At 37.9% G+C, this 27,796-nt stretch overlaps 1 protein-coding gene across 1 annotated transcript; it reads left to right on the top strand.

The window, feature by feature from the left end:
• The first annotated feature begins 11 nt into the window (after positions 1-11).
• LOC145990350 (uncharacterized) lies at positions 12-27,796 on the top strand. Its single transcript, XM_083126045.1, has 4 exons — positions 12-77; positions 17,187-17,341; positions 19,325-19,439; positions 26,401-27,796. The coding sequence occupies exons 2-4, from the start codon at positions 17,187-17,189 to the stop codon at positions 27,334-27,336; spliced, it is 1,206 nt and encodes a 401-aa protein (XP_082982171.1). The 5' UTR covers positions 12-77; the 3' UTR covers positions 27,337-27,796.

The following is a 27,796-nucleotide window of genomic DNA, read 5'->3' as shown; positions in this document are numbered from 1 at the left end:
CGCCACATTATCATACTTCAGTCTCGATCGACAGCCAAAGAGATTACTTCCAGCAAGAGAACGCTTCACGTAATAAGGTAGGTCAAAGTAATTGATATTTAGAACGTGAACATACTTGCCCGTGCACATTATTTTCAATGTTAATATCGAAGAAGGAAGAAAAAGTGTTTACTTGCTCACTTTCTTTGCTGGTTCAAAGTTATTATACGCAGGCCCGTAGCCAGGAATTCTTTGTAGGGGGGGCAAAGTCAATCCTAGACGGGGCAAATTTTTAATATATTGTGTCGCATTGGCAGATATAACAGGGTACACGGAGGCACTTGCCCCCTCCCCAAAAAGAGATAAGTAACAGAAAAGGGATGATATCTTGAAACTGCAACGAACAAACGAACTTCGAGCAACATCAAATAGCAAAATTTCGATAATGACCATTCCAGATTGCCAAAGAATATGAAGTTTAATATAAATACCTAGGTAGGCTAATAAGGACAGTATCTACTTGATATTTACAGGTCGATAATGTTAATAGATTATTAATATGCACCAACAACTTTGGGCCTCTCTGCAGAACTGATTAAGTGAGCCCTTTATAAATCATGCTTCATAATGATTCCCTCTAGTTTCTAGTATGCAAGATTTTTACACACAAAGAAATCTAACGAGAATCCAACAACACCATTGTGTTGTGTTATGCAAGAAAATAGAATTAATTAAATATTGATGGTTACATATTATCTATACTTTGATGAATTGTGTAAACATTTGTAGCTAATACATTTTTTTTTGTACTTGCTAAAACATTAAAACATGGGTCCCTTAGTTCACCACGGACTTTATTTCTTTCAAAGGGGAGACTCTTGCATCACTACAGACAACGTTTGCCTACTGGTTACGTTAACCATTTTGCAAAATATTGTGTGAATTGTAGTATAATTGAAATACATGTTTTGACACCTGACAAACAAATAGGAATCCCTTGATTGATCAATGACTTATTGGATTACAGTGTCATCAGTAATATTTCATATTAAGTTTCATAGAAAGAAATTGTTTTAATAGGGTGCAATAATTTTACGGGGCACCATGACATTCTGTTTAACATTTTTTTTCATATAGATCGTTTGGCTTCCAGAGCCGATTCCTGCCGCCCCATAGCTATGGCTCTGAACTTGGACTGTAAGAATAGTAGATAATGCGAGCGAAGCGAGCAAGAAAATTTTACGAAATGTTTTTTTATTTGTATAAAATTTGAAATCGAGGGGGGCAATTACCCCTCTGTGCCCCTTGCAAGTGCCCTTGGCCGTCTGGTAGAAAAATGTAAGGAACACGTAAAAATTAATTCCATCATGAGTATGCAATTGTCCTGCTATTCTTAGATTCTCCTAGTCTTGTTTTTTTACTTCAATGTTTGCTTTCCCTAGAATGGATTTCCGTCCAAAGTCGGGGAGGGACAATGCCCTCTGCCCCCTGTAGTTGCGGCACTGTTTATGAGTGTCTCTTCATCAATTTCACGTCATCCTTCATTGTTGCGATTAGCTAGAAGTGACAGAAAAGCAACGCAAAGTAACAAATATCCACTCCCTCTCTCTACCACACTATTACCAAAAGATAGACTTGGGAAACAAAAATTTAAGCAGTTCCAAGTTCATAGCAAGACATCCAAGAAAAACATACAAACACATTAGGCACCTTTAATACAATACTACTCAAAATGTCACAACTGTTCTTGATACTGAAAATTGTGAAATCATTTCCCGAAGTCTAATCTGGAAGGAATCCCCCCCCCCCAATCCTGATACAACATTATACGGAATCCCATACACCCTAATAAATCTCAAAATCAATAAGTGTCTTTGTAATGTTGCTAGAGTAACACATGATATAATTGTAAAGATTAGTGAGAATTCCAAGTAGGAATGTGTTCTGTATTTTTCACAGGGGGGGGCAGAGCAGGCTCTCAGGGGGGGCAGTTGCCCCCCCTGCCCCCCCTCTAGCTACGGGCCTGATTATACGTTCAAGAAACAAATGAATGACGCGAAATGAAACAGCAGAATTGAGGTAAGTTGCTTTAAAATGTTCACAAGTTCAGTCACGATGCTTCTGGATTCTGAGAAGTCAGACGACGCCAGGGAAAAGTGATTGGTGGGCGGAAGGGGGGCGAGAAAATATTGAGGGGGCAGTCACATTGAAACGCCTGTAAAGAATATATATATCTGTGTGTGTGTATGTATGTATGTATAAAATTCATGTATGGTGTTTTTTGTTTGTCCTTTATTCAGAGAGGACGTTTACTGCCTAAATCTTATTCTTGATTTCGAGTTAAACTCCATATGATTCGTTTTAATAACGGCATTAATTATTTTTTTATTCGTGGGAACTGCCGTACGCTGGGTTGTTTCTAGTGGCCTATTTCAATGTTCGGAGACTGGTAGATCTAAAATAGTTTCCCCATTTATAATTTCATAATTCATCGTCTTTTTTTAGACGAAAATAGTGATACAAATATCGAAGTTATAACATAATAATATAAATAACAAAAATAAAATGTTTCGAAGAGTTTAATTTTCTTGTAAAATAAACATGACGTTGAAAGAAGATAATTTTCTTAAGTATTAGAAACAACGAGTCACTTAGTAAAGTGCAATTCTCTTGCAGGAGAATTATGTTATATGTGCTTTGGAGAAAACATTGACCACCTTCAGTACGTCCGACTTGACATTCTTCCTTCTCAACAACATGGACAGCCAAATGAGACAACTGACATCCAGCATCCTGTTTCGAGCAGGATGATTTTCAAAGGTTTCAAACACGAAAAGTTTTTTCACAGTTGGGAGGGGGGCGGAAGGGGGGGTGAAGTGTCTGGCTGGAGGGTGACCCCTGCCTCTATGTTTTTAGTTCATCTAGGACTCATGTTGAGCCTCCTCTGGCGTCGTCACTGTTTGGGTGGGCTAGATCCTCCACGTATCCGAATGCTTAGCACTCTCGCCTTTGGTGCAAGAGGTCCCAGGTTCGATTCCCGATGGGAGCTCCACAGTCTTTGTTTTGACACAGCATTGGGGGGACAAGTGGGGAGGTACTGAAAGCCAGGAAACAGCTGCGATGGTACACGCATCACATACCGAAAAAAGCCGCTTCGTATATACATAAATTCTCGCACCATGTTAACTTGTAGAGAACTGAGACCGAAATAACACATCAAAGCAATTGTACTTCGGCAACCGTGCTCAGCTGAACGGCGGCAACAGAAATAAACCTTCGAGTCTAGGGATACCATAGAACTCGCTGAGTGCCCTACGCAGATGTGGCTTTATTATAGCACGTAGTATAAAATATCCTTGCACTTTCACCTAATTGTCAGCCCTGTGACTGATTGCATTAGTCGGCATGATAAAGTCGTATTTTTTTGGCAGGGGCTTTCTCTGACAGATTATTCTCAACATAAACTACGTCATTTTCAAATTGAAAGAAACGCAGAGTGGCTTCTAATCTTCTTTCATCAACATACTTGTGACGAAGTGCACCAGCACGAAACATTGTCGTCACTTTAGGAGCTCTATATTTGATTTGATAATCATCTTCAATACAGGGTGGTCCATAAGTGTTGGAAGACCCGTTTAAAGCAAATATAGATTGGGGAACAAATCAAACGTCCTATACATGATATAGGAAGCCTTTTTAGCACGTGTTACCAACACAGCCGCCATCTTGATGTCAATTTTGGAATCAACTTGGTTTTTAAATGGAAACATGGCCATGTGATATAACACTGTACCGGTTTCTCAGGCAAATATCTATAAATATGTTTCGGGGGGATTCAAACCAAGTGTCTCACGAATAATAATAATAATAATATTTAAATCAAAATAATTATATTAAATGAAATTAACCCCCGGCCGGTTCCAATCCGGGAACTTTTCTAACGTTGGAAGCGGCCCCGGCGCCCAACCAGCGTCGAATAACATGGGTACCTGGGGAGACCCTGGGGGGTAAAGGCGGTCAATAGCGTGATGCTGATCACATAACCCCCACTCACGACCGGATAAAGAAAGTGTGGGGCGTTACTCCCACACCCCCTATACACCTTCATGGCGTGTGCTAAGCACAGGGGAGCACTTTACTTTTTTTAATCAAAGTAATACTAATTACAATACATAAATTAATATTATATTATTATTACACGAATAGGTAAAAAGACTGTATAGGAATAGAGATATAACAGCGTATATTCATTACGTAACTTACCTGTATAGTTAAGATGGGAATGATTTAGATAAAAACAAGTGCCCTGGCAATGAAATTAATGTCAAATAGATGAATAATTGAATATTTATCGAATAACAAAAATGATGTTACATGTAGTTGGAGAAAAGTAAGTTTCTGATTAATATTTTATGCATATTATTTTGAGTAGTAGTGTACTTGTAATATCATTCAAAGCCGTATGATCCCAATATAATCCTTGCCTTCTAAAACGTTCAGAGGGAATTAATAACCATCGATTATGCAACAAATGTTAATATTTGCATTACTTAATTTTAGTGCTTGGTAAGTCTTTCGGGGGGTCCGGACCCCTGAACTCGTCCCCCCTAAATATGTCCATCCTGTTCTCCAAAGCCGTATGATCCCAATATAATCCTTGTCTTCCAATAAGCTCAGAGGAAATTATACAAAAAAGGCTAAACGAATATATTATTTAATTATTTATATATATTTTAATTTTTATATTATATATATATAATTATTTTTATATATTTTAATTATTTAATTTTAGTACCTGATAAGTCTTTCTGGGGACCCGGACCCCATGGACCCCTCCTAAATACGTCCTTGCGGTTTCTCGAAGTTTCTTAATCAACTAAGTAAGATATCTGAGTGACATGTGTTGAAATGGCTAAAACATTTCTTTATTTTCAACATCGCACCCCATAAATTTCATTCCGCGCCCCCTCAGCATACCTGGCGCCGCCGCTGTCCATCCAATCTCATCGCCATTCATTCCCACTGTCGCGATTCATCAGAAGAGGCAGAAAAGCGACGTAAAATACACCAAATCAATCAATCAACGTGTCTCGAGGGATCATTCGCACGATCTGAGAAAAATGACAAACGCTCAGGTAGGCAGTATTTCAAGCTGAACACTTTTTTCTACAGTTCGAATGGTTTACCACAACCACATTAAGTTCACTTTGCATTTCTAATGTTTTTGTCCATTCAGATGGTACTTTCCCTTATCCTTGGAGAGAGAAAACACGAATTTGGAAAAGGGGCAAGGGCAGGGACGGCGACAGGGGTGGGCACGGGTGGGCAAGCGCCCACCCAAAAATTCCTGTGCCCACCCGATTGCCCACCCAATCAAATTCACTAAGTACATACATACACTTTGGGATGGATATGTGAATGTTTCAATAAATAAGTGTATTCTGGTGTTCATTACATGTATATTTTACTCATGAATATTATCTATACTAGAAATGTTCACATATCATCATCCCATAAAAAGCTGTCTTAACTTTTTCATTAGACAGCAAAAAGAATTGCTAGAGAACTTGAAACAAAATAAACTGTCATCAATTGAATACTTCTATGATTAGAGGCAGCTAGTAGGCTTAGGAGGTGCAAAATTATGCAGGGTATGGTCAGGATTTAGGGTGACCTTGAGGGCTGCAGCTCTGGGCCTTCTCTGGGGAAAACTGCTTTGAAAAGTACTGCATAAAGAAAAAAAGGAGGTATTCGGATGTGATGAAAAATGTAGAAATACGTATAACCAACCACCTCATGTAGCTTAGCGAAAAGTTATAACTGAAACTGGAGGGGATTGGGGTGGGGTCTTGGTGTTGTAAGCTCCGGGCCTTCACATATAGAAATCCCGGCCTGCGGATGATTAAAATAATCTCTAAATGAACCAATAAAAAACAATCTTAACGTTGCTTCCTCCAGCAAACAATAAATTATTTCGACTTTGTAATTACGTCTACATTGAAATTCCAGAAGTGTCTCTTTCCTTTTTATTACAATTTTTACGTACATGTCATCTTCAAATATCTACGTTGTATACAAACAACAACTTTGTATTCGTTCTACTAATAAATACTAAAAAGAAGTAATTACAATAATCACTACAATACCAAGGTGTATAAATTTTGATGTAACAGTTATGTGGGTTTGGAAAAATCTACAGAATTATTGAATTGATAATAGCCAATCAGTTACGTAATGATGCGATTTTTCTTGTAATTAACTTACGTAGAATTAAAAGAAGAAAGAGGTTGGTAGGAAAGCTTTGTTTTGAGGGCGTCAGAAAACTAATCAGTCACGATTAGAATGATTTAAACTTTAGAAGCATCAGAGGTTCAGCCGAAAAGGTCAACAGAATCTGTAGATGCAGATGAAGTAAAGAAAAAAGGTGTCACGGTGTATCCATTAGAGAATTTTGTTTCTTTGCTTTTAAATCCACTTATATGCTCAGATAGGCTAATCGGGACTAAACCTACAGTTTAAAGTGGAGTCCGAACCAGTGCGCATTGTGCTCCCACCAGGGGAGGGGATAATAGAAGCCAGAACCTCTTCATTATAAAGCGACAACGTTGTGCCATTCGAGAAAAAATATACATAAAGAACTCACAGAAATTTTTTCATTTTATCACCACCGAAGATGCGTTAATTTAAGAGGGTGTATTGCCAGAGACAAATATTTGAGATTTTCGGAAAACAACTTTATTGTTCACGGACTTAGCTGCCTTGATCCAAGAATGAAACAATGTGAAATTGAAACTACCACCTCAACTTTCGAAGGGTATGAACTAACGAAACTCCACTTTTGAAAAAGTACTAGCTTGGCTAATGGCGACGATGAGGTTCAATGGTGATTAGGTGAAATTGACGAAGGGCGAAAACAAATGCACGCAGACACTGAAAATACAACCCACCACAAATTATTATCTTGACTGTGGTTCCAGGCGCCAGAGATTGTTCACCTGCAGGATTCAAGTTTCCAGGGTATGCTGGTAAGGATAGAGGTTGACATTTGAGCGCTTTCGAAAAGGTCGCGCCATACAACCCAAGTCATCTGTGAAAAAGAGATGAATTACCGGGTATGGTGATAAATTTCGATGAATTCCTTGTGTCCAAAATCACATTCTACGAAATGTAAACCATTTGTTACCTCAGTGCATGTGTTCAGCTAAACCTACGTGTGTTACTTCACCCGCATGAGTAACGAAGACTAACTTCAGAAAACGAATAGCAACTTAACAAATAATCTCTTAAGTTCTTAACAGATTTTTCAGTGTTACTTGATTATTACTTTTGGGCGATGTCTTGTCAAAATAGCCTTTCATAAGCCTTGGGATACTTTATGCAGATTGAAGAAAGAATTGTTTTTTTCCGCGCGCGCGCGCGTGTGTGTGTGTACATTCCCAATAAGACATTACACTTTTCTACCAAAAAAGTAAACTGTCCTTGCCCCCAAGTTTTGGCACCCGATCGCCGTTACTGCAAACATACATTCAGATACATTTGCCAGTTGTAATAACTTTGTAAGCCAAGAAAAGTTGTCATTAACCCCCAAGTTTCAGTCAAAAACTCATATGATGTAATTAAATTATCAGGAACATGCATTTAAACTACGAGAAAGTAATTTAATTCTTCAGCATTGTCTACCATCACACTTTCTATCACTGTCGCCGGATATCTATACACAATTGAGTATGTGCCTTGTAATTTTATGCACTTGAAGGACAAAAAGTGATGCGTCCGATTCACATTTATTTCACTACATTGAGATGAATGAAACAATGTGATTAGAATGTATGGCTGCGCACACACAAACACTTCCTTGAAATAATTGTGTCCATCGGAGACAAAGAAGTGGAACAAGATGCGAGAATAGATTAGAAAATAAAGAGGAAAGACACCAAACACACACACGTGTGTGCGTGTGTGCCAGTTAAGAGAAATACTTGAAGAATGCAACGAGAGAAAGTGAAAGGGAGAAAGAGGTAACAAGCTGAGAAAGATATGGATATGAGAAGGCATTAAAGAGTAAAAAAAAAATATTAAAATTAAAGGGAATAGAAGTGTAGGGAAATCGGGAGTGTAAGAGAGGAGGGGATACATATTAATATATACATACATATATGTATATGGCCATACATTTATACTTGCCCACCCTAATCTATCATTATACAGCTTCTGCCCACCCGGCGAAAAATTTCTGGCGCCGTCCCTGGGCAAGGGGCGTCCAACTTTCACTCTCTACCAAAACAGGCAGGCGGAAACGGACGAAACATCAGGCGCTTTCCGAACGTCGCTAAACTAAATGTACTGCCGAGTGAGAGGTTTAGTGTTTAATACCCGTAAGTACACTCAGTGGAGTGCCCAGTATTTTCAAAAGAGGGAGATTACGTGTACCCTTTCTTTTATAAGTCAGTCCTGATTTTTCCATCTTTTCCTCCATTTGACGTTCTTCTTTTTAGGAGTACTAGGTCAAAGAAAGAGATGCTATGACCCCCACCAACCCCCCGTTGGGCACGCTACTGAGTACACTCAGTAGAGCGCAAAGGAGTTTTGAAATGAAAATGTGGTATGTGGTTTCGGCTAATCAGTATATATTTTACCAACATTACTAGGGAAAGGATTTTAATGTGCAAGATTATGGTCGGGAAAGGATAAAAAATGTTCTGAAAATGTTTTCAAAAAGATGCTGATAAAATGCCTTTATTCAATGCTCTCTTTTTGTGCGCATTTTGTATATAATGCGCGCGGACCGCATAGAGAACTGTAGTTCTGCCAAATAGGTTTTGTTGAAGTTTTGTGTTTTCTCTCGCGAGTTTTGCTACATTAACTTGGGAACTATTGAGGCTGCAATGATTATATTATACCATTTTATAGCTCTCGTTCTGTTCTACAAAATGAGACTACAGGATTTTATGTAGCTGCTCAAGAAGAGTGAAAATCATTTATTTTTCTGTCCAATTTTTTTTTAACAAAACATGAAAGAAAACGAAGGGGAAAGGTGCTGAAGCATCAAAGGGGGGGTAAAAAGGGGATAAATGTGCTAATTCCACGAAAAGGTGCAAAAAGGTTAAACAAAGTGTGCTCACTTTCCTTGATTTTATGTCCTAAATTACATATCTCAAACGATCGGTATGAAAACAGTTATATTTTTGGAAAGGTGCTGCACCTTAAAATCCGTTCCCTAATAATTACATATACCTGAATTATTTGTGGAGGGAGAATTGTAAGACAGCGGAGAGGATATACCTAGACCCAGCCACTCCCTTGGTCCGCTACTGTATACATGTGCATATCAGAATACGACATTTTATCCAAACATCAATTTGGATACCAAAAAAGTAAGTCAATATCAGAAGCTATTTTTGAATTTACAAATAACATACTAAAATCGAGAGACAAAAAAATGCATGTGCATGGATTATTTTTAGATTTCACCAAAGCATTTGATTTGGTTCAGCATGACATTTTACTAGATAAAATGGACCATTATGGTATCAGAGGTTTAGCAAAAAAATGGTTCACCTCTTATTTAAAAGACAGATGTCAGTATGTAGATATTAACAAAATCAAATCAGACCATTTTGTTCCTCAATACAGGTGTACCGCAAGGCTCAATTCTAGGACCAGTTTTATTTTTACTCTACATAAATGATCTTCCAGAAACCTTATCAGAGTCTCAAACAATACTTTTTGCGGATGATACAAATATCATAGTAAAAAGCCTGGAATATGAGCAACTTCAAAAGAATTCCATTTCAACAACAACACAACTAAACACCTGGCTAAACAACAACAAGCTTTCCCTGAATGTTAATAAACCATTTCTAATAAATTTTAATCCAGCAAAACAAATAAGAAACTTAAATGTGATTATTAACAATGAAGTTGTCAAAGAATGCAATGCAATAAAATTCTTAGGAGTATGGATAGACACAAACCTGTCTTGGGACATGCATATTACTAATTTAATTCAAAAGTTAAGCAGGCTCTGCTACATGATGAGAATTTTGAGAAATGTTTTAACTTTCAATGATTTAAGGACAGTATATTTTGGACAGATTCAACCTGTACTCACATATGGTATCTCTTTCTGGGGCAGTTCACCCAAAATGCAGAAAAATTTTTATTTGGCAAAAACGCATATTAAAAATTATGAAGATGTATCCCTCTCAAACCCAACAAAACAAATTTTCAATGAATTTCAAATATTACCTCTTCCATGTTTGTACATATTAGAAACGTTGTACTTTATTCATACAAAGTCTAAAATCTTCTCAAAAAATCTGGACATACACACAAGTACAGCACTCGTATGCATAACTCCCTCCACCTTTCTACTGTCCACACATCCAAACACATAGTGGTCTAGGATTTCAAGGTGTAAAACTCTATAACAAGCTGCCAGAGGAATTCAAGAATCATATTCTAACTCGTTGCCTTGCTTCAGTAAAGATAACAGAGGGGGAAAGGAACAAGTTTTAACCTGTTATAAACGCTTTGGTTGTTTCTTTCTTTTGTGTCAATGCTTCATTGACATGACCTCAGAACAACGAATTACCTTGCCAATTTAAATTCGTTTTGAAGCTGAAACAATATGTCAGAAACAGGCAAGTATCTACTGTAGAAATATATTTCGGGGGGGGGGTCAGGGACGGCGCTACAGGGGGACTGGAGCCCCCCAAAACTGAGCTCAGCCCCCTTGTAACCTCCCAGATTTTTACAGTACGGCAGACGCATTTCGACCGAAAATAAGGAAACTAGAAGTTTCCTAACATAATATTTTCCATTATAAAATTTCCATTGGGGCAAGGTCATTATAATGCATCTCTTACTTTATAAAAATCACAAGGTTAGTTTATTACGATGTGTTCTAAAACATCGTTAGTTGGGGAGCTGTAGATCTGTCTGGATCAACAAGGACATTTGCAGATGAAAATAATATTTCAAGCACCGTAGTAAATTAACGAAACTGAAAGCTTCCAAAATGGTGTCATCTCATCATTACGCGACGTGAAAGCAAAAGAGCAACGCGTGAAGAACATATTCAAGTTAGGATCTATTTTCCAGTTTCTGATCGCCTAATTTCTGGACTCAAGGAAAGGCTTACTTGAAACAGCTGTGTTAATTGGGATTAGCTGTTTACATTCAGAAAGTGCTGATTTTCTAAACTACGAAAAACTGCAATCTGTCGCCGCTCACTGTTGTTGTGATTTGGACAGTTTGGAGAGTCCCAGTTAAAACTGACGCAAAATTAATTATCTATCTATTCTTCACATTGGGAAAAAGTTTCCAAAGGCTGCATATAATTTTGCAGCTGTGGTTCATATTCTCACTTCAGCAAAAGAGCATTCACACTCTTTACTTAGAAATACATGCAGTATTAATACGAATATCCAGAGTTGAGAGTGGGTGTTGTTTTTAAGGTGTATTTTGTAATCTCAATAGTAAGTCTGTGATATTTTTCCATTAAATAATGGCTTAAGAAAAATATATAATTATTGTATTTTGTTTGGCCTAAAACATTCGTGCCTACAAGTAATTTTGTGTGTGAAGGAACCAAATACAGTATCTTACATAGTGATTTACCTTTGCGTCTGAATGTAAAATACGTCACTGGTAAAATTATACCGTATATATGTAAATATATTTTAGCCGGTATCAGTTAACTCCCCTAGAATTTGACTCAGGAATCTGTAGCCCCCCAATTATTTCAGGCTGGCGCCGTCACTGGGGGGGGGTCCGAAACAAGTCTCAAAATAATAATAATAATAATAATGTTAAATTAATTAAAATAGTATCAATGAAAATATTCAAATTAATTAACATTATATTTTTATTACATGAATAGGTAAAAAGACGGTATAAGGATGGTGATATAACAGCACGTATTCATTATCTAGCTTACGTGTATAGCTAAGGTCGGTAACATTTGTAAAAAAAAAAAAAAAACATCTGGCCTAGCAAGGAAACTAATGTCAAATGGATAAAGAATTGAATATTTATTGAATATCAAAAAAGGATCTTGGATCCAATTGATGAAAAGTAAAGTTCCTGGTAATATTTAAGCAGTAGTAATAAATGTTGCATAAATCTTTCTTTAGTACCGTGATTCAAGGTCGTATGATCCCAATATAATCCTTGCTTTCCGGTAAGTTCGACGGAAGTAAATAACACTAAATTAAATAAGTATATTTTCATTATTTAATTTTAGTACTTAGTAAGTTTTTCGAGGGGGTCCGGACCTCTCTGGAACCCCCTTCCTAAATGCGTCCTTGGTCAGAAACAGCAGGCGCAACAGACAGTAAAACAAAGAAAAGAAAATTTGAAGCTCAAAGTGCCGTGTTTTGAACTGAATACATCTGATAGAATGCTGATAAAAGTTCATCTTGCTTCGAAGTTGTTGTTTTTTTTTGTTGTTTTTCTTTGCCTCATGTACCATTTTTTAATTTGCGTCTTGAGCGGCAGTGTCACGACTCATGGACAATTATGGTAATGCTGTGAAGATGACAGATCATCAGATGCAATCAAACTTTCATAGTCAGGCTCTGAAGTGAAAATTGTTACGTGGAGGGGTATTTGCTCAAGCCCTGGGGATAGCATGGAACGGGAAGGAAGAGAGGGTGTTTTGCGTAAACTTGACGAATAGTATTCCTCCACTTCGAGGACGGTTCATAGCTGCCCAATTCAACAAACACATCAATTTAACTATTCAAACTACCAAACTGAGATCGAGGTAAGAGGCCGATAGAAATTATTATAGTATGGTTGTATATCGACCAAACGTTTACCGTACGATCACACTGGAACCGGATTAGAGGGTGGTGGGGGTTATGATAACTCCCATGGCGTCCGGAACGGGGGGCAAGGGGGCCGTGCCTCCCCCCCTGGAAAATGAAAGTCAACCAAAAATTATATATTTTTGACATATAATTTCATTTCAGCCACAACAATATGTATTAATTGTTGTATGAATTTGATAAATTCAAGTTTAAGCAATGTTTTTTGAGGGAACAATTATTGGGGAAAATGTGCCTTGTTTGCCCCCTGGAAAAAAATACCTTCCTTGCCCCTCCCTGTAAAAAATCCTGCGGACGTCCATGATAACCCCCCTTTGGCCAGGGTTGTTAAAGGTTCAGGAATTTTAAATAAATTCAATTCTGGTCCAGGAGAGAAAATCAGCAAGCGTAAATGGGTTATGGACCGTAAAGAACCTTTTTATCTGTAAGGTATTTCAATTCGATCCAAGAACCTTTTTTCCGGATCAATTTCAATACGGTCCAGGAACCTTTATTCAACGAAACAATACTCAACTTGGACCGAATTTAAATTGTGCGAGAAAAAAGGGCTCCGGTCCCGCAGCAGAACCCAATAGAATTTATGGGTTCCTGAACCTTTAACAACCATGCCTTTGGCCCAGTATTCCTAAAAAAGAACGTCTTAGGCAGGAAAAGATGGCAAAATGAGGGCTGACCACTAAAAAAATGTACGTAACCCTATCCCCCCCTCGAGCTTTTTCAAAAATCCTGGGCAGGTCACTGACTAGAAGCTTTAGAAATGTGGCTATGGCGAAGAACAGAGCGTATGAAACAACCCTAACAAAGACATGAAAATAATATATTTACAAATTTTAAAATGTCGATTTTTTCCAGCCAGAAGGACAATTACAATTTGAGCACTCAAAAGTCATTGAAGTGGTATTAAAACTTTTGCCATTTAAGCCTACACAATATTTTGGGCAACTAACTTTCCAAGGACGTACAAATGACTCCACTGGATACGCCCATGGCTACTACTTACTCAGGAAAATATTTTGAAGTGAAAATAAAATTAGCAAAATAAAATGCCCCGATCATTTATTACCCCAAAAGTCAAGCATCTCTAAACCTCAATCTGGGCCCCGTACAGAATTGGTACTTACCTCTCATTTCAGTTTATACAGAGAGAAATATATACGTGTCATATACCCTCTGGTTTATATCTTCCTGGTATGACAACATTAGTTCGTCACCTCATTTTCCGGCATTATCCACTTTCATATTCTTCAAAGTGGGGGACACATGGACAAGAAAATTTTCATAAATCTGCATTCCGCAACTCAAGTGCTCAAAGTGAGGGAGTGGAGGGGGATGATATTCTCCCCAGCTAGCAAAATGTTTACAAAGCATCCCCCTGCAGCTGACCATGTTAAATCATAGGAACGTGCCCCCCTACTCCCCAACTAACCCAAAGCCTGGACCAAACATCTCCCCCATGCAACATTTTCCACCTGAAGTGCTGCCCCAACTAGAAATTCACACTTTTGAACACAGTTTATCACACCACAACAGATTAACAGAATAGTAAGGAAAAGACTTGAAAACAAAAGCATTCATATGCATCTTCCTATTTCTCTATTTGTCTGCATGGAATTTATTACTTAGATCCAGGGTTGCCAGATGTGTTCTTTCTCACAGACAAGCTCTACATTTTAGTCTTGTCCTGGAGAAATGTTTTTAAAAAATGTTCTTGGAGAAACAGAAAAATGCAGGAAGTTTTTTATCTCCTGAGAGAATTCAATACTCTATTCTAGATTCTGTATAGTATCTATAGGTATCTACAGTAGATACTCTATTATAATTTTATCAGAGATTCTGTAAAATACACAGAATTAGCATAATGCAAATTCAGTGTTCAGTTTTTTTATAGCTGTATTTTAACCAAACTCAATTTTAAAAAAAAAAAGTCCTCAGAGAAGTATGCTTGAAACCCCATGTAGTAGTGTCGTTAAGATAAGCTTGGGAATTACATACTCGGATTTTGTATTTTTATGTTGTTGTTCTTCCACTTTCTGCCATCATCGTAATGAAGATGCATGGTGATTAGATGATGGGGACACTTACAAAGAATATACACGATCAGGCTGATACTCGATCACAGAAACTTCGGTGATGAGATCAAAAGTTGACCACTTAATATGTGCCTGCTCTACTGGAAATTTCTACTGTTTTCAAATGTCTTCTACTGTGTACTGTGAAATATAGTGAAATCCTATTGTAGATCTACTGTACAGCTAGTGTACTCTACAGTAGGCCTACTGTACTGTGCAGTAGGGCTACTGTACGGAAAAACAAAGTGAATAATAATGCATAATACTTGCTACAATATATTATAAAATAATTTATTGACTCCAAGAATAGACAAATTCTTGACATCATATTTTCAGTGATTTTGAAGTGAATTGGAAAAACAGTACATTAACTGAATTTCTACTGAAATAATTCTTGAAGCCTTCCTGGCAGCGAATATTGAACAGGTTTTCTCGGCCAATCAGCCAGGTGATTTCCGGAAAGGCTTCCGAGCTTTCGAGAGCTGAAGATGAAAGTGACGTTAGCTCTCGAAAGCTCGGAAGTCTTTCTGGAAATCACCTGGCTGATTGCCCGAGAAAACCTGTTGAATTTCTACTGTTTTTCTAATGAATACTACTGAAGTCAGATATACCATATCTTAATGAATAAGTTACTACAATTCTTTCTTAAGAAATAACTCAACCTTAAAGCAGCTAGCAATTTGAATACATGATCATATTAGTTGCTTTTTTTTCAAACATGGAATTTCCATGGTTATTATTATATCTGTGTAATGCAATTGCAGAAAGGATCCATTTTTTTTTTATCAATGTAGCCAACAGTGTTTGCTTGTTTTTTCAAGCATGGAGGGTCAGGTTTCCATTTAAACTAATTTTTTGCTGTTTTCGTGTGAATATAGGAAGAACAATATGTCAACTTATGTATAAAGGAGTATGTTTTTCAATTTTCTACAAGTGCGTTAACCACAATGAAGCTACACACTTAAAAACGTGTTCACTTTATTTGATTTTTTTGTTTTTGTGTGAACACATTCCTAAGTACGTAGCATGTTCCACATGCTTTACCATACAATTTGTTTATATGATTTTTCCAATGAATTTTCAGTTGTATAGATAAGAAAATTTTCATTACTGACAAGAGTACTGTTTTCAGACAGCAATATACTGAACACAATAAAATATATTAGTTGTACAATTATATTACTGAAAATGTTAAGAGTACAGTTCAACTACTTAAGATAGAGGAAACAGTTCGACTACCAAAAACAGTAGAAAACATTAGCAGTACAGTTCAGCTACTGAAAACAGTAGCATTACAGTTCAGCTACTGAAACAGTAGAAGACAGTAGCATTACAGTTCAGCTACTGAAAACAGTAGCATACTAAAAACAATAGAAGACAGTAGCATTACAGTTCAGCTACTGAAAACAGTAGCATACTAAAAACAGTAGAAGACAGTAGCATTACAGTTCAGCTACTGAAAACAGTAGCATACTAAAAACAGTAGAAGACAGTAGCATTACAGTTCAGCTACTGAAACAGTAGCATTACAGTTCATCTACTGAAAACTGTAGATGTTTCAAAACACCCATTGATCTACTGAAAACAGTAGACAGAATTTTCAGTAGGGTAACCACCAAACTGGTGTGGGAATTTCGTACTCTTGAATTCATTTCAAAATTCACAATTTCTTAACCAAAAATATGTCAATTTCATATTACTAGACCAATATGAATACTGATAAAGTGTCACTATAAAGCTTACCAATAGAGATAACCAATATCTAACCACTTCGATATAAAATTTCAAATGTTCCATGGAGCTGCATGGTTCATGAGCAGATAGAAACAGCATTAGCACCTTGGGAAATACATGCTAACAGCACCAAACCTGGCCTACCTAACCTATCCACGTATACATATAGCTTAAATAAACAAAATATAACTTTCCAAACCTATTTGCATGCTTATTTATGCTATTATATGGCCACATGGATAGGTTAGGCAGGCCAGGTTTGGTTCCGTTAGCATGTATTTCCCAAGGTGCTAATGCTGTTCATAGCCGCTAGTGTATGGCTCACCTCTTTAATTAATATATGTAACCAGGGCAACAGTAGGTTTTGTTTTAGAAAAATAAAGTTACTTTTGCATTTATTTTAAAAAACTAAGGTACGTGAATTATACCTTTATATTAAAAAAAAATAACAAATAGCAGAATTTTACAATCCATACTATTTAATGTGAATGACTGCATCATATATTTGCACTTCTGTGTCCTACTTTCCTTACCTACAGTGATGTGGTAACCCTATATTTATCCATTCCAGATGACCTTCTGCCTACACTTGGTGTGTGTGATCTCAACGCTGTTGTTTACTGCAGTGGCTGATCCACAGACGGCATCTAATTACAGCACTGTTGTCAAGTATGGTGCAACAATTGATGGAATTCTCTCCAATATTGCTGCTGGGAAATTCAAAGGGTAACTTTACGCTAAACTCTCTAGGAGACTACTTTTTCCAAAATTCTCTTCAAATTCACAATACTTATCAAAAATTTCATGGGGAGAAGTGTAACAACTCTTCTCCAGAGAGTTTGGCCTATGTATGGGATTGGTGGTCATCCATTATCATAACAAAATTGGGAAGCTACGCATGAGTAGCGTAACCTGGTCATGGAAACTTACAATAATGACTGGGGGTTTGTTATGTAAAAGTGAAGCTGGCAGTTGGTACGTAGGTCTTGGCTTGCCAAGTAACCAGAACGTCTTGCCAACCACAGTTTTTACATGGGAAATATTGGTTTTACATTGTTTAGCAAATTGAAGTTTGTGTTATGTTGGGCCAATGGCTGATGCCAACGCTTGCCCAACCATGGAAAAGTATGTCAAAATCAGTTTTAAAAACTACTTTCTCCTGTTAAGACAACTTTCAATAGTATGCTGTAAATGCCAGTGTGTAAAATAAATTATGTGTGATAGTGTTTCTTTCCTAACATTTCAGTCACAGCACATACTGGAAATATATTTTGTTAATGAAAGTAGAAGCCATTAACTTGTAATCACTCGTGAGTCCTTTGTCAGCAACCATGGATGAAAGATATCTCTGTGCTTGGAAGTGCTTATGGTTTGTCTATTTAGCTGTAGCAGAACAAGAACCAGTGGCGACTCATGGCTTTTTTAAGATGTAGGAAGTTATGGTAAACAGACCGAGGAAAAACTTTGAAAATGTGTTCAATTAAACAGGCAAACGTATCACTTGTATCCATTTACCTGCAACACTGTCCCCACTTTTGAGTGGACCAAGCTGATTGGTTCGTCCACAGATAAAAACATATTACGTGTAATACGTTTATCTGTGGTTTGACGTTTGTGGAGTCCTCCCAGCCTGTCGTCGTGAGTTTTGCCAATCCCATTGCTTCTTCAACTCTTAAATTATGCTAAATGCAACTAATGATGTAGTTTTAAGTTCAATTTAAGCAGTTATTTTGGTGTTGTGAACTTGGTTTATCTATTATTTACTTAGGTAACCAACATTTTAGAATTTCGCCAATCAAGTCAATTACAATGGGTCAACCAATCAAGAAAAAGTTGGAGAAAATTCACGATTGGCAACAGTGGCTCATGTTTCATTTGTAGCCTTCAGCTTTCTACCGATTTCATTTCATAAAATGTTCATTTGCTAAATCGGGGAGGATAAAGAAAAGATGAAAATAAGAGGTTGTACTGGGATGTGATGGTTAAGGCTTGTCCTTTGGTCGGCACACTTCCTTTTGTTTGAAACAAGTCGGTTGAAGAAGTGCAAATAATATATAACTTTAAAAAATATATTTCCTCACAGTATCTTCCATTGAATTCAATTTTTCTGCCTCCCAGGGACGCGCGTTTAGAGATGATGCTACATTTTACCATTATATCAAACATATGGTGCTAGGTGCCAACAAAGTTCAAATTATACTAAGCTTAGAACCATAATGCTAAGGTTGGCATCACTGAATGAGGAAGCGAGTGCTTCTTCCTCGCCAGACCATATAACCGAGCAACCCCCTCCCTTCCACACCCCTCACCATTCCCGCTGTAGGTGGAAGATCGAGGTTCCTCAGCAGCAGACTGTCGTTCTTGGCGGCAGTGCGACCAAACAAGTGATAGCAAACAGTAGCGAACCTGGTGTATACACACTGAGCTCTTAATTTTTAATGCACATTAAACTCCTAAAAAAGTAGAGAACTGCAAATAAGTACACTTCCTACATGGAGGAATCGCCCTTGACAAGAACATTCTTACAGGTATTATTGTGAAGCTGGTTAAGCGATGTTATGTGCAGACTAAATTCCATGAAAGGTGGAAAACTATGTAAACTCCAGAAAGTGTTGGTGGTGTTTTGCTTTTTCCTTGTAGACATAGTTGCAATTCAAAAATACTGCCACACGCATACGTCTCACTAAAATTGTGTTTTACCATTCACAGAATTCCATTGGAAAGTCAAATTCAGTGGATGAAGTCTACCATAGATATAGAAACCTGTGCATGTGTGAAGATGGATACTCAGTGTGATTTTTCTGTACCCCTTACTGTACTCAAAGTAAGTATTGTATTTGTAGCTGTATTGATAAGATTCTTTTGTAGAAAATTTAAAATGAACTTTCTAAGCCCCGCGACAGGTTAAGTTTGCAGCAACTTTTCGCATATATAGAACAAAATGTGCACACAGAATGTAGTTGAGCTGTAATGCTGTCAATTTTCTCACAGTCTGGGATACGTATGAACAGCTTGGTGGTTGAGGCAAGAGTGGCACGGGAGATGCTGAATGCCATTCTCGAGAGGAGTGATACATAAAATGTGCTGCAAACTTAACCTGTCGCGGGGCTTAGTGTGTTTTGCTATACTGCAATGACTGGCTTTGAAGTAAAATAAATTTCATCCAAATAAAATTTTATGATGAAAATAATTTAATTCTATGGACATGGTTTGGTTTGTTTCACTTTTGCATTTCTGCCACTTTTTGATGCCTAATCGCGAAGATGAGGATGAGTGATGATATGATGAAATTGATAAAGGAATACACAACGAACACCTATGACTAGACTGAGACCTCTGGTTTTGATTTGATTTGATTTAGTTTATTTTACTTCGCGTTTTGTGCCTCTTGGCTAATTTGCGAAGATGGGGATGAGTGATGAAATTGATGAATGGACATTCACAAACAACCAAGCCCGACCGGGATTCGAACCCGGGACCCTTGGCGTCGCAGCGCGATGTTGGGACCTCTGGTGTCATAGCATGATGTGCTAACCACTTTGCCACAGAGGCTGGCAGACAAAGTTTGGTCTGCAACTCCCTCACTATTTAACCTGGAAACCCAAACAAAAAAAAATACATTACAATGATTGTACAAAAGATATTGAGCATTTTCAAAATAATTTCCCAACCCTTCCTCCCCTCCCCCCTTTGGTGACTCATCTTAACCTATTCAAAAAAAAAAAGTGAATATGTAATACAAAATTAAAGAGACAGTACTTTTCTCTCCACCACAACTTCACCAGTTAATGCCAAATTTCAAAACACAGACATCTGGAAGGGCTGATGTAAATAATACAGGGTAATCCAAAATGATTCAACTGATTTCATGTGGCCTACAGCAGAGTGGCAAATGATGCACCAACACGAAGGAAAACTCATAAAATTTCATGTCACACTGCTAGGTGTCACTACTGTTGCTGTGGCTCTTGCATGCAATTCAATAAAAATGGAGAGTGAACAGCAAGCACTTCTGTATGATCCAGTTGGACATCTACACCATCAGATGTTACTAATGTGACCTACTTATTATGGGGCTAAGCTAAGATGTTGTGTAGATTCCACCATTATGCACATTGCACAACTAATGGAGGAACTCAAAAAAAAGTTGCATTGTTACTGTTGGACTATGTGTTGCTGGAACTTGTCATAAACAGTAAAAAGTATACACAAGATGTTTCAAAAGTTTTTCAGGGGTTTTATGTGGAACAAAATATCAAAGTAATTTCAAATTTTCTCTGCATAATTGTAAGCAACCATTAGTATCCATACAGTCACCTATGTAATACTGTAGCCAATCTTATTACACACACAAAGACTTAAAATTGTAACTAACTCTCGCATTGCTAAAGTCTAAAGTTTATTCTTGCATCCACAGCAATATAAGTCTTCCATTTGTCCCAATCTTAAGCAAGATCAATCCACCTCTTGACCATCAGTACTGCATGGGACCACTTTCTCTCAGTCGCACTCATTCAAGTCTCCCTCGCTCGATTGTTCTAGGCTCGAGCATTTACAATGGAATGTAACTTTAATGTGACAATTATCATATGCACATATGTGCAAAATATCCATCCTGGCAGTTTCAGCCCGTAGTCATCTATTTCATTTGAATATATCACTGTATCAGTGGCATGGCGTGGGATTTTTAAAAGTGTTACCGGTTATCAGTAGGACATTTAAGGGAGGAGCCGTTAGACTTGGGCACCTCCCCACCTCATCCCCCCCCCCCAATGTCTTCCAAGTAGTTCATATAATATTAATCTAGTGCGTCTGCAATTCAATACTAGATTTTGGTAAAGTTATTAATCAGGAAAAAAAATGTTGACATAAGGACTGAAGTGAAATCGCAAACATTGGTTGTTGCCACAATAATACGTAATTTGATGCTTACAGAAACATCGAAGGCTACTTATAGAGCAGATCAATCCGACGACTCTTCTTTGAAAATAGTTATATGATGCTGTGATCCCGGGTTCGAATCCTGGCTTGGGCATGGACGTTAGTGATGTCTATTCATCAATTTCATCATATCATCACTCATCCCCATCTTCGCAAATTAGCCAAAAGTGGCACGAGCGAAGCAAAATCAATCAAATCAAATCAAAAAAGTTCTATGATGCTGTCATAAAGTTAAGTTTTTCATTTGAATTTGAATTTTTGGGTGCGTCATGGTCATGGTCCATGTTATCCACACCTGAATTCCATACTTTTCTTTCACCCGAAAATAGAGTACATGGCCAATAAAAGAGTTTCGACAACTGCGCACATCCACATAACTACGGATAGTCGTTATACCACGAAACATTGAAATGTCGGTCATATCCAGCAGACGACTTGGTTTTTAAATCGTTCAAAATAGGCTTTGGCCTCCCTTTCGCTACAATTTCGCTTTTTTCTGCAAAAGAACAAACCAAAAGATTGCTTCAAAATATCTTCTATCGCACAATTACACACACACTGTTCAGATAGGATGAACCCCCCACCTCGGAACTCTGAGCAAACTCCATTCCGCTTGTTAATTAATTGACAATGCCCGAAAACAACATAAAGACGAAAGACACCACTCACAAAACTCGCACTGCACAGTCCCTCCCGCAAACCGTTGTTTACTTTTGTAACTCGTGAAGCACCCTCCTTGCCCCTCCCCTCTCAGCATCGACGCTTCCCCAATATTTTCTTCGGAACCTGCAAGAAGTCCAGTTCTACCGGGTGTCCGAGAAGTCTTTGTATGAAAACAAAAATTAACTGTATCCGCTATATGCAACATAGACATGAAAAAATGGTACCAAAATGTTCAGAAATTATTCAAGTTTTATTGGCAATAGGAAAGAAATCAATAAATCTCCACGTGAGCACCCTTGGTAGCACGGAGTACATCTAGTCGAAATTCAACTTCTCGCCATGCATTAGCCAACATCACAGGAGGGATTGATGTGATGACTTGGGTTATCCGTTGTCGCACGAAACAGTAAACGTTTGTGTAACACATCATGAACAGAACTTTTTGGCATCTGTAATTCATGTGAGGCCGTACGCACGGATTTCTTCGGACTGCGCACAAAAGCCACTCTGACATCTTCCACCCTTTCGTCTGAGGTTGATGGTCGGCCACTTCTCGGTCCGTCAGCAACAGATCCTGTGGTCTTGAATTTGTCATACCACGACTTAATGCTCCTACCATCGGGCGGCACCTTTCCGTACGATGTTTGAAACTGTCTCTGCACTGTTTTTTGTGACCTGCTCTCGTGAAACCACAGGACACACTCAGCTTTTTCCTGATTTGTGTACATTTCCGGTTTGCTGGACACTGGCACTGCTACACTACTGCAACGTTACAGAAACCTGAAACAAAAAAAACTTGAATAGTTTCCGAACATTTTGGTACCATTTTTTCATGTCTATGTTGGACATAGCGGATACAGTTAATTTTTGTTTTCATACAAAGACTTCTCGGACACCCGTTACTACTGTTGCCATCTTAGTTCTTTTGAAACCAGAATGGCCCAAATGGCGAAACTTTTCGTTTCAAATAAGACGTATGTAGAGTAGATCTATATTATATACTTACTTTGGAGTAGATGTAGTCTTCATCTGTTTCCTAACTACTCCCACTCCCATGTTTCGCTAAATCCACAGAAATCTTATTTCTGACACCACTACTATACCGCGTTTGTTACAACCTGTCCCGGTTCCCGCGCTAGCTGGTCGCTGGCTTTTCTCTGTGCTGGGGAAAGTCAAAGCCAGGCAGCCAATTAAAATGCACAACGTCGCAACAGCGTCTACGTAAGCGCCTCTCTTCTGTCTTCCATTCGCTCCTCGCTGCCCAGCAGACGATTTTTTCCTCGTTTCTCATTGGCACCGAAACTGTCGAGCGATCACTAGTGTGGGAAACGGGACAGGTTCTAACAAATGCGGTATAATTCATATATTTTACGTCCCTTGCTACCTATAAGTCTTTCGCTTTATAGGATAATCGTAATCGTGACTATGAGGATGCATGGTGAATTATTGAAATAAAATTATTATTTCTTTGTGTATGTAATTATTATTTTTTATAATTATGTAAGTAAAATAATAACAACAAACATTGAAATAACCATTTCTTGCTGAGGATTCGAACCTGTGACACCTGACACTTCAGAGCGTGCTAAGATAACAATCGGGAAATTATGCTTGTAAGTAATGTTTTCACCCAAAAACAGTTATACCACCTCAAAAACATTGCTTCAATCTGAAATTATCGCATTCCTGCAACAACGTATGTCAATCTCAATCGGCCCTTTCAACAATTATCACAAATTCCTGTAACCGAAATATTATATGTGTGAAATATAGAATTTTAGGTTGACATTTTTAGAAGGACAGCGGACCCCTTGACCATACCCATCCCTCTCCTCTCCTTCTCGCCCATGATGTCGAAGAAGGATAAAGAGGACTTTTGTAATCGCTGATATTTAGAGTAAATACAAAATACCACTTGGTAGTTTGCTTTTCCCCCAGTGTGATTTGATTTTTTAAAATTTTGATTTGGCGATTTAAGTCCACTTATGCACAGTAATGTTAATCGGGACAGTTTAAAGTTGGACCCAAACCACTTGTGCCTCCACCGGGTATCGAACCCGGGATCCCTTGATTACAAGGCGGCGACGCTACCACTGCGCCATCGTTCCCCAGTGTGACTGGACACCTTCAGAGTAAGATAGACCCGATTAGGCAACTTAGCTCTTTTCTGTCAACTGAATATGGCAACACTGATCTGTTTCCGGTAAGGATCACTGGCAACTGCGGCAGCTAAACAGTCATGCCATTAACCGGCCTCCTCCTCCCGCCGTAACTGCCGCAACGCGAAGTCTTCCTTGCGGTGGCTCAGGGCCCTTTGCTCATGTTGCCTGAGGAGGGTACCGGATCAGTCCTCCTCTTCGCTTTTGCCGGTGTCTGAAAAAATGTCAGTCTGCAATGTTTACTTTACGACAATATTACCAGTTTATGTACGTAATAATATTTTAAGACAGGTTCTTCAATTCTTTATATTTTGGTGTTACCTGCGGTAACAGCAGCTACATGCACGCCACGCCTCTGCACTGTATTGTTAATCTAAACTACATTTTAACATGGAGATAATGACTATGTTTACTTAAGATTCAATTTCACTGCGGCTTTCACCTAGCGATCCATATTTGAGGGCCCACGTACCACAGACAAATTACGTATACATGTACTACTGGGCTTCGAGTGTATTCCTCTCATTTTTCCTATTCAAGCAAAGAAGCTCTCAATTCCATATGCTATCTAACGTTGTCCATGCAAACTACTTGCCGCTCGGGCGAAAAACGGTCATTGCAGCACTCTAATCAGTACCAATTTCTTGCAGTTACATTTTAACCCTTTTCGGACGAGCCTGAAAATGCAGAGTTTTTCCCAGGAGATAAACTGTTGCTGTTTTAAACAAATCACATAAAATAAATTGTTGAATGTGTTAATATTTTTCTGAAATCTACACGATCTATACGAAAAGTATATCTATGAAATATATCTAGTATATAGTATATCTACCTAGTATAATATGTTACACTTTATATAAATTTCATTGCATGTATGATTTCTTTTGTTGACAATTTTTTGAAAGTAAAAAAAAATTATAACTGAATAACAGTTACTAAGAACATACTGTATATTGATAAGGTAATACAGAATATTTCCTATTAGCGATTGATTGATTGATTTAGTTTATTTTACTTCGCGTTTTGTGCCTCTTGGCTAATTTGCGAAGATGGGGATGAGTGATGAAATGATGAAATTGATGAATGGACATTCACAAACAACCAAGCCCGACCGGGATTCGAACCCGGGACCCTTGGCATCGCAGCGCGATGTGCTAACCACTCGGCCACAGGGTCGGGCTATTTCCTATTAGCATCGAAATTGTCACTAACTGCGAAATTCAAAGTGCAATGTGCATATAACTTATTCATTGCTATTTTCAAGACTAATAACAAAAGCAACAACTAATTCGACACAAGTACAATCAAAATTCAGCAACAAATAAAACACATCTAGCTCTTGGAATTTGAAAGAGTTGGTTACAACACACGTGGAAGACATGGTGCGATTATAACCTGTTGTTCATTCACAATATAATTTTATAGTCAACGATGGGATATGCCTGTCACCTGCCTTATTGGGCAGAAATTGTATGATGGGCTATTCCCATTGCTGGTCCGGAAAGGGTTAATAGCTGACAGTTCATCATTAGGCCTTCCTACAGGCCTCTTACCTCCAGGTTTCCTAACAATGATCCTGTAAACTTTTCTATCCTCTTCCATTCATGCCACATGGCCTGCACATCAAAGTCTTCATGATTAAATTATTCTAACATCATTAGGGGATGAATACAAATTATACGATTCAGTATTATGTAGCCTTCTCCACTCACCCATTGTTTCACTTCTTTTAGGTCAAAATATCTTTCTTAACTGTTTAATGAAGTTAATGGCAAGCAAGTTTAATATTAATAAACTTGGAATTAATCATAAAATTGCATGACCAAAGATTGAAGTGGCCATTATATTATTGAATATAGAGAAGTTTGTGGAGTCCCCTCCCCTAAAAATAATCTAGTGTTGACACTGGCTAAATGCTTTCACTTATTCAGTAACTTATTACACATGCAACTATGGTGTTATTTTTAAAAATAATTTTCATATTTTTGGCTCCATTAATGTATATATTTGTCTTTCTTACAGAAATTTGGTGTTGAATGTCCAACACAGTTTTGCTGCAAACATAAGAAGATTGTAGGTTTGGATAATACTGGCAAAGCTTCAGAATCGAATCCTGCTAAAAAACCTATTAGAAATAAAACCATAAAATGTACATGCGAGTTGCAAACCACATGTCCACAGAAATACACAGGTTCTAGTCATAAAGCATTATGTCCTGTTGACATGGTTCAGTGTTGCCAGCAAATAGTAAATTACAAGTCAAATGCAGAAAAATTACTAGCTGAGGAAAGTGAAGGCATTGTTCTCGTGATGCCAGAGACAAAATATGAAACGGAAGTGATGGAACGTGAAAATCAGGAGAGGAAGGAAAATTCATTTGTTGTTCAAGAAGATACCAGCACTGAATCTGCAGTGGAAACCACAACAAACAAAATATGTCATTGTGTTGCCAGAAATCAATGCCAAGATGTTGACGAAACGGTGATCAACAAAAAAGGTTACGAATGTCCCTTCAACTACATCCAATGTTGCCAGAAGAATGGGCTTGAGCTTAAAACCCTGATGATGCAACGTAAGACTTTATTACCTATTTGGATTCCTCAGCCTCTTATACCCTCGCATTTTGAACGTGCCACAGAAAGGATCCTCACAGAACGTCAGTCATCTGCGGCAACAGTCAAGAGCTCAATTAGGAATTTGAAAAGAACTTCACCCGTCACATCCACTTCTACGGAAGCATCTAAACGAACGGATGTAACTCCTTTGATTTTTCCAACGTTTTCAGGATTTGACCTTGAACCGGAATCTCGAGAGCAAACACCAGAATACAGGTTACCTCCCTTCATTTGGCCAGGTGTTACAATTCCAAACCAACCACGCCGTGGTCAGTTTCAAAATGCATACAACATATCACAACAGGAAAACATTTTCCAGCGACTCGTGAAGCTTTTTGGCTAGTATTGTTCAAATTTTTATTTGAATTGTGGTACAAAAATACATTGTGAAGTCTAGATTTAACTAAATCATAGTCAAAGAAATTTCTCCTTGAATTTCTACTGTGCTTCGGCACAGTTTCATCAATCAAGTTTAGAGATATTTTTTTCAAGACTACCACAATATATATTTAAGTATTCCCTTGAAATATCGCATTTATAGTTGTAAGCAAGGATTTGGGCATAAGAACTTGGGTTTCTGTGGAAAGGAATTCATACAATCTTCGTAGACAGTATTATAGTTTTTAGAATACCTTTCTATCTTACCGGTGAAAACTGATGAAATGTCTCCACCACTGTCAATCTTGACACTTTTACCAACTTTTACATATATCCTGAAAAAATTAAAAGTCCTTGTAATTCTGTGTAGAAATAAAAATAACATTCACACTTGTTTCCGTCACTTGTGGAACTGAAATGTACAA

This window comes from Lepisma saccharinum, chromosome 7, assembly GCF_977018435.1.
Source record: "Lepisma saccharinum chromosome 7, izLepSacc3.1, whole genome shotgun sequence".
In the NCBI taxonomy this organism is placed as follows: Eukaryota; Metazoa; Arthropoda; class Insecta; order Zygentoma; family Lepismatidae; genus Lepisma; species Lepisma saccharinum.
Note: the sequence above shows the minus strand (reverse complement) of the source record. Positions and strands in the feature narration are given on the sequence as shown.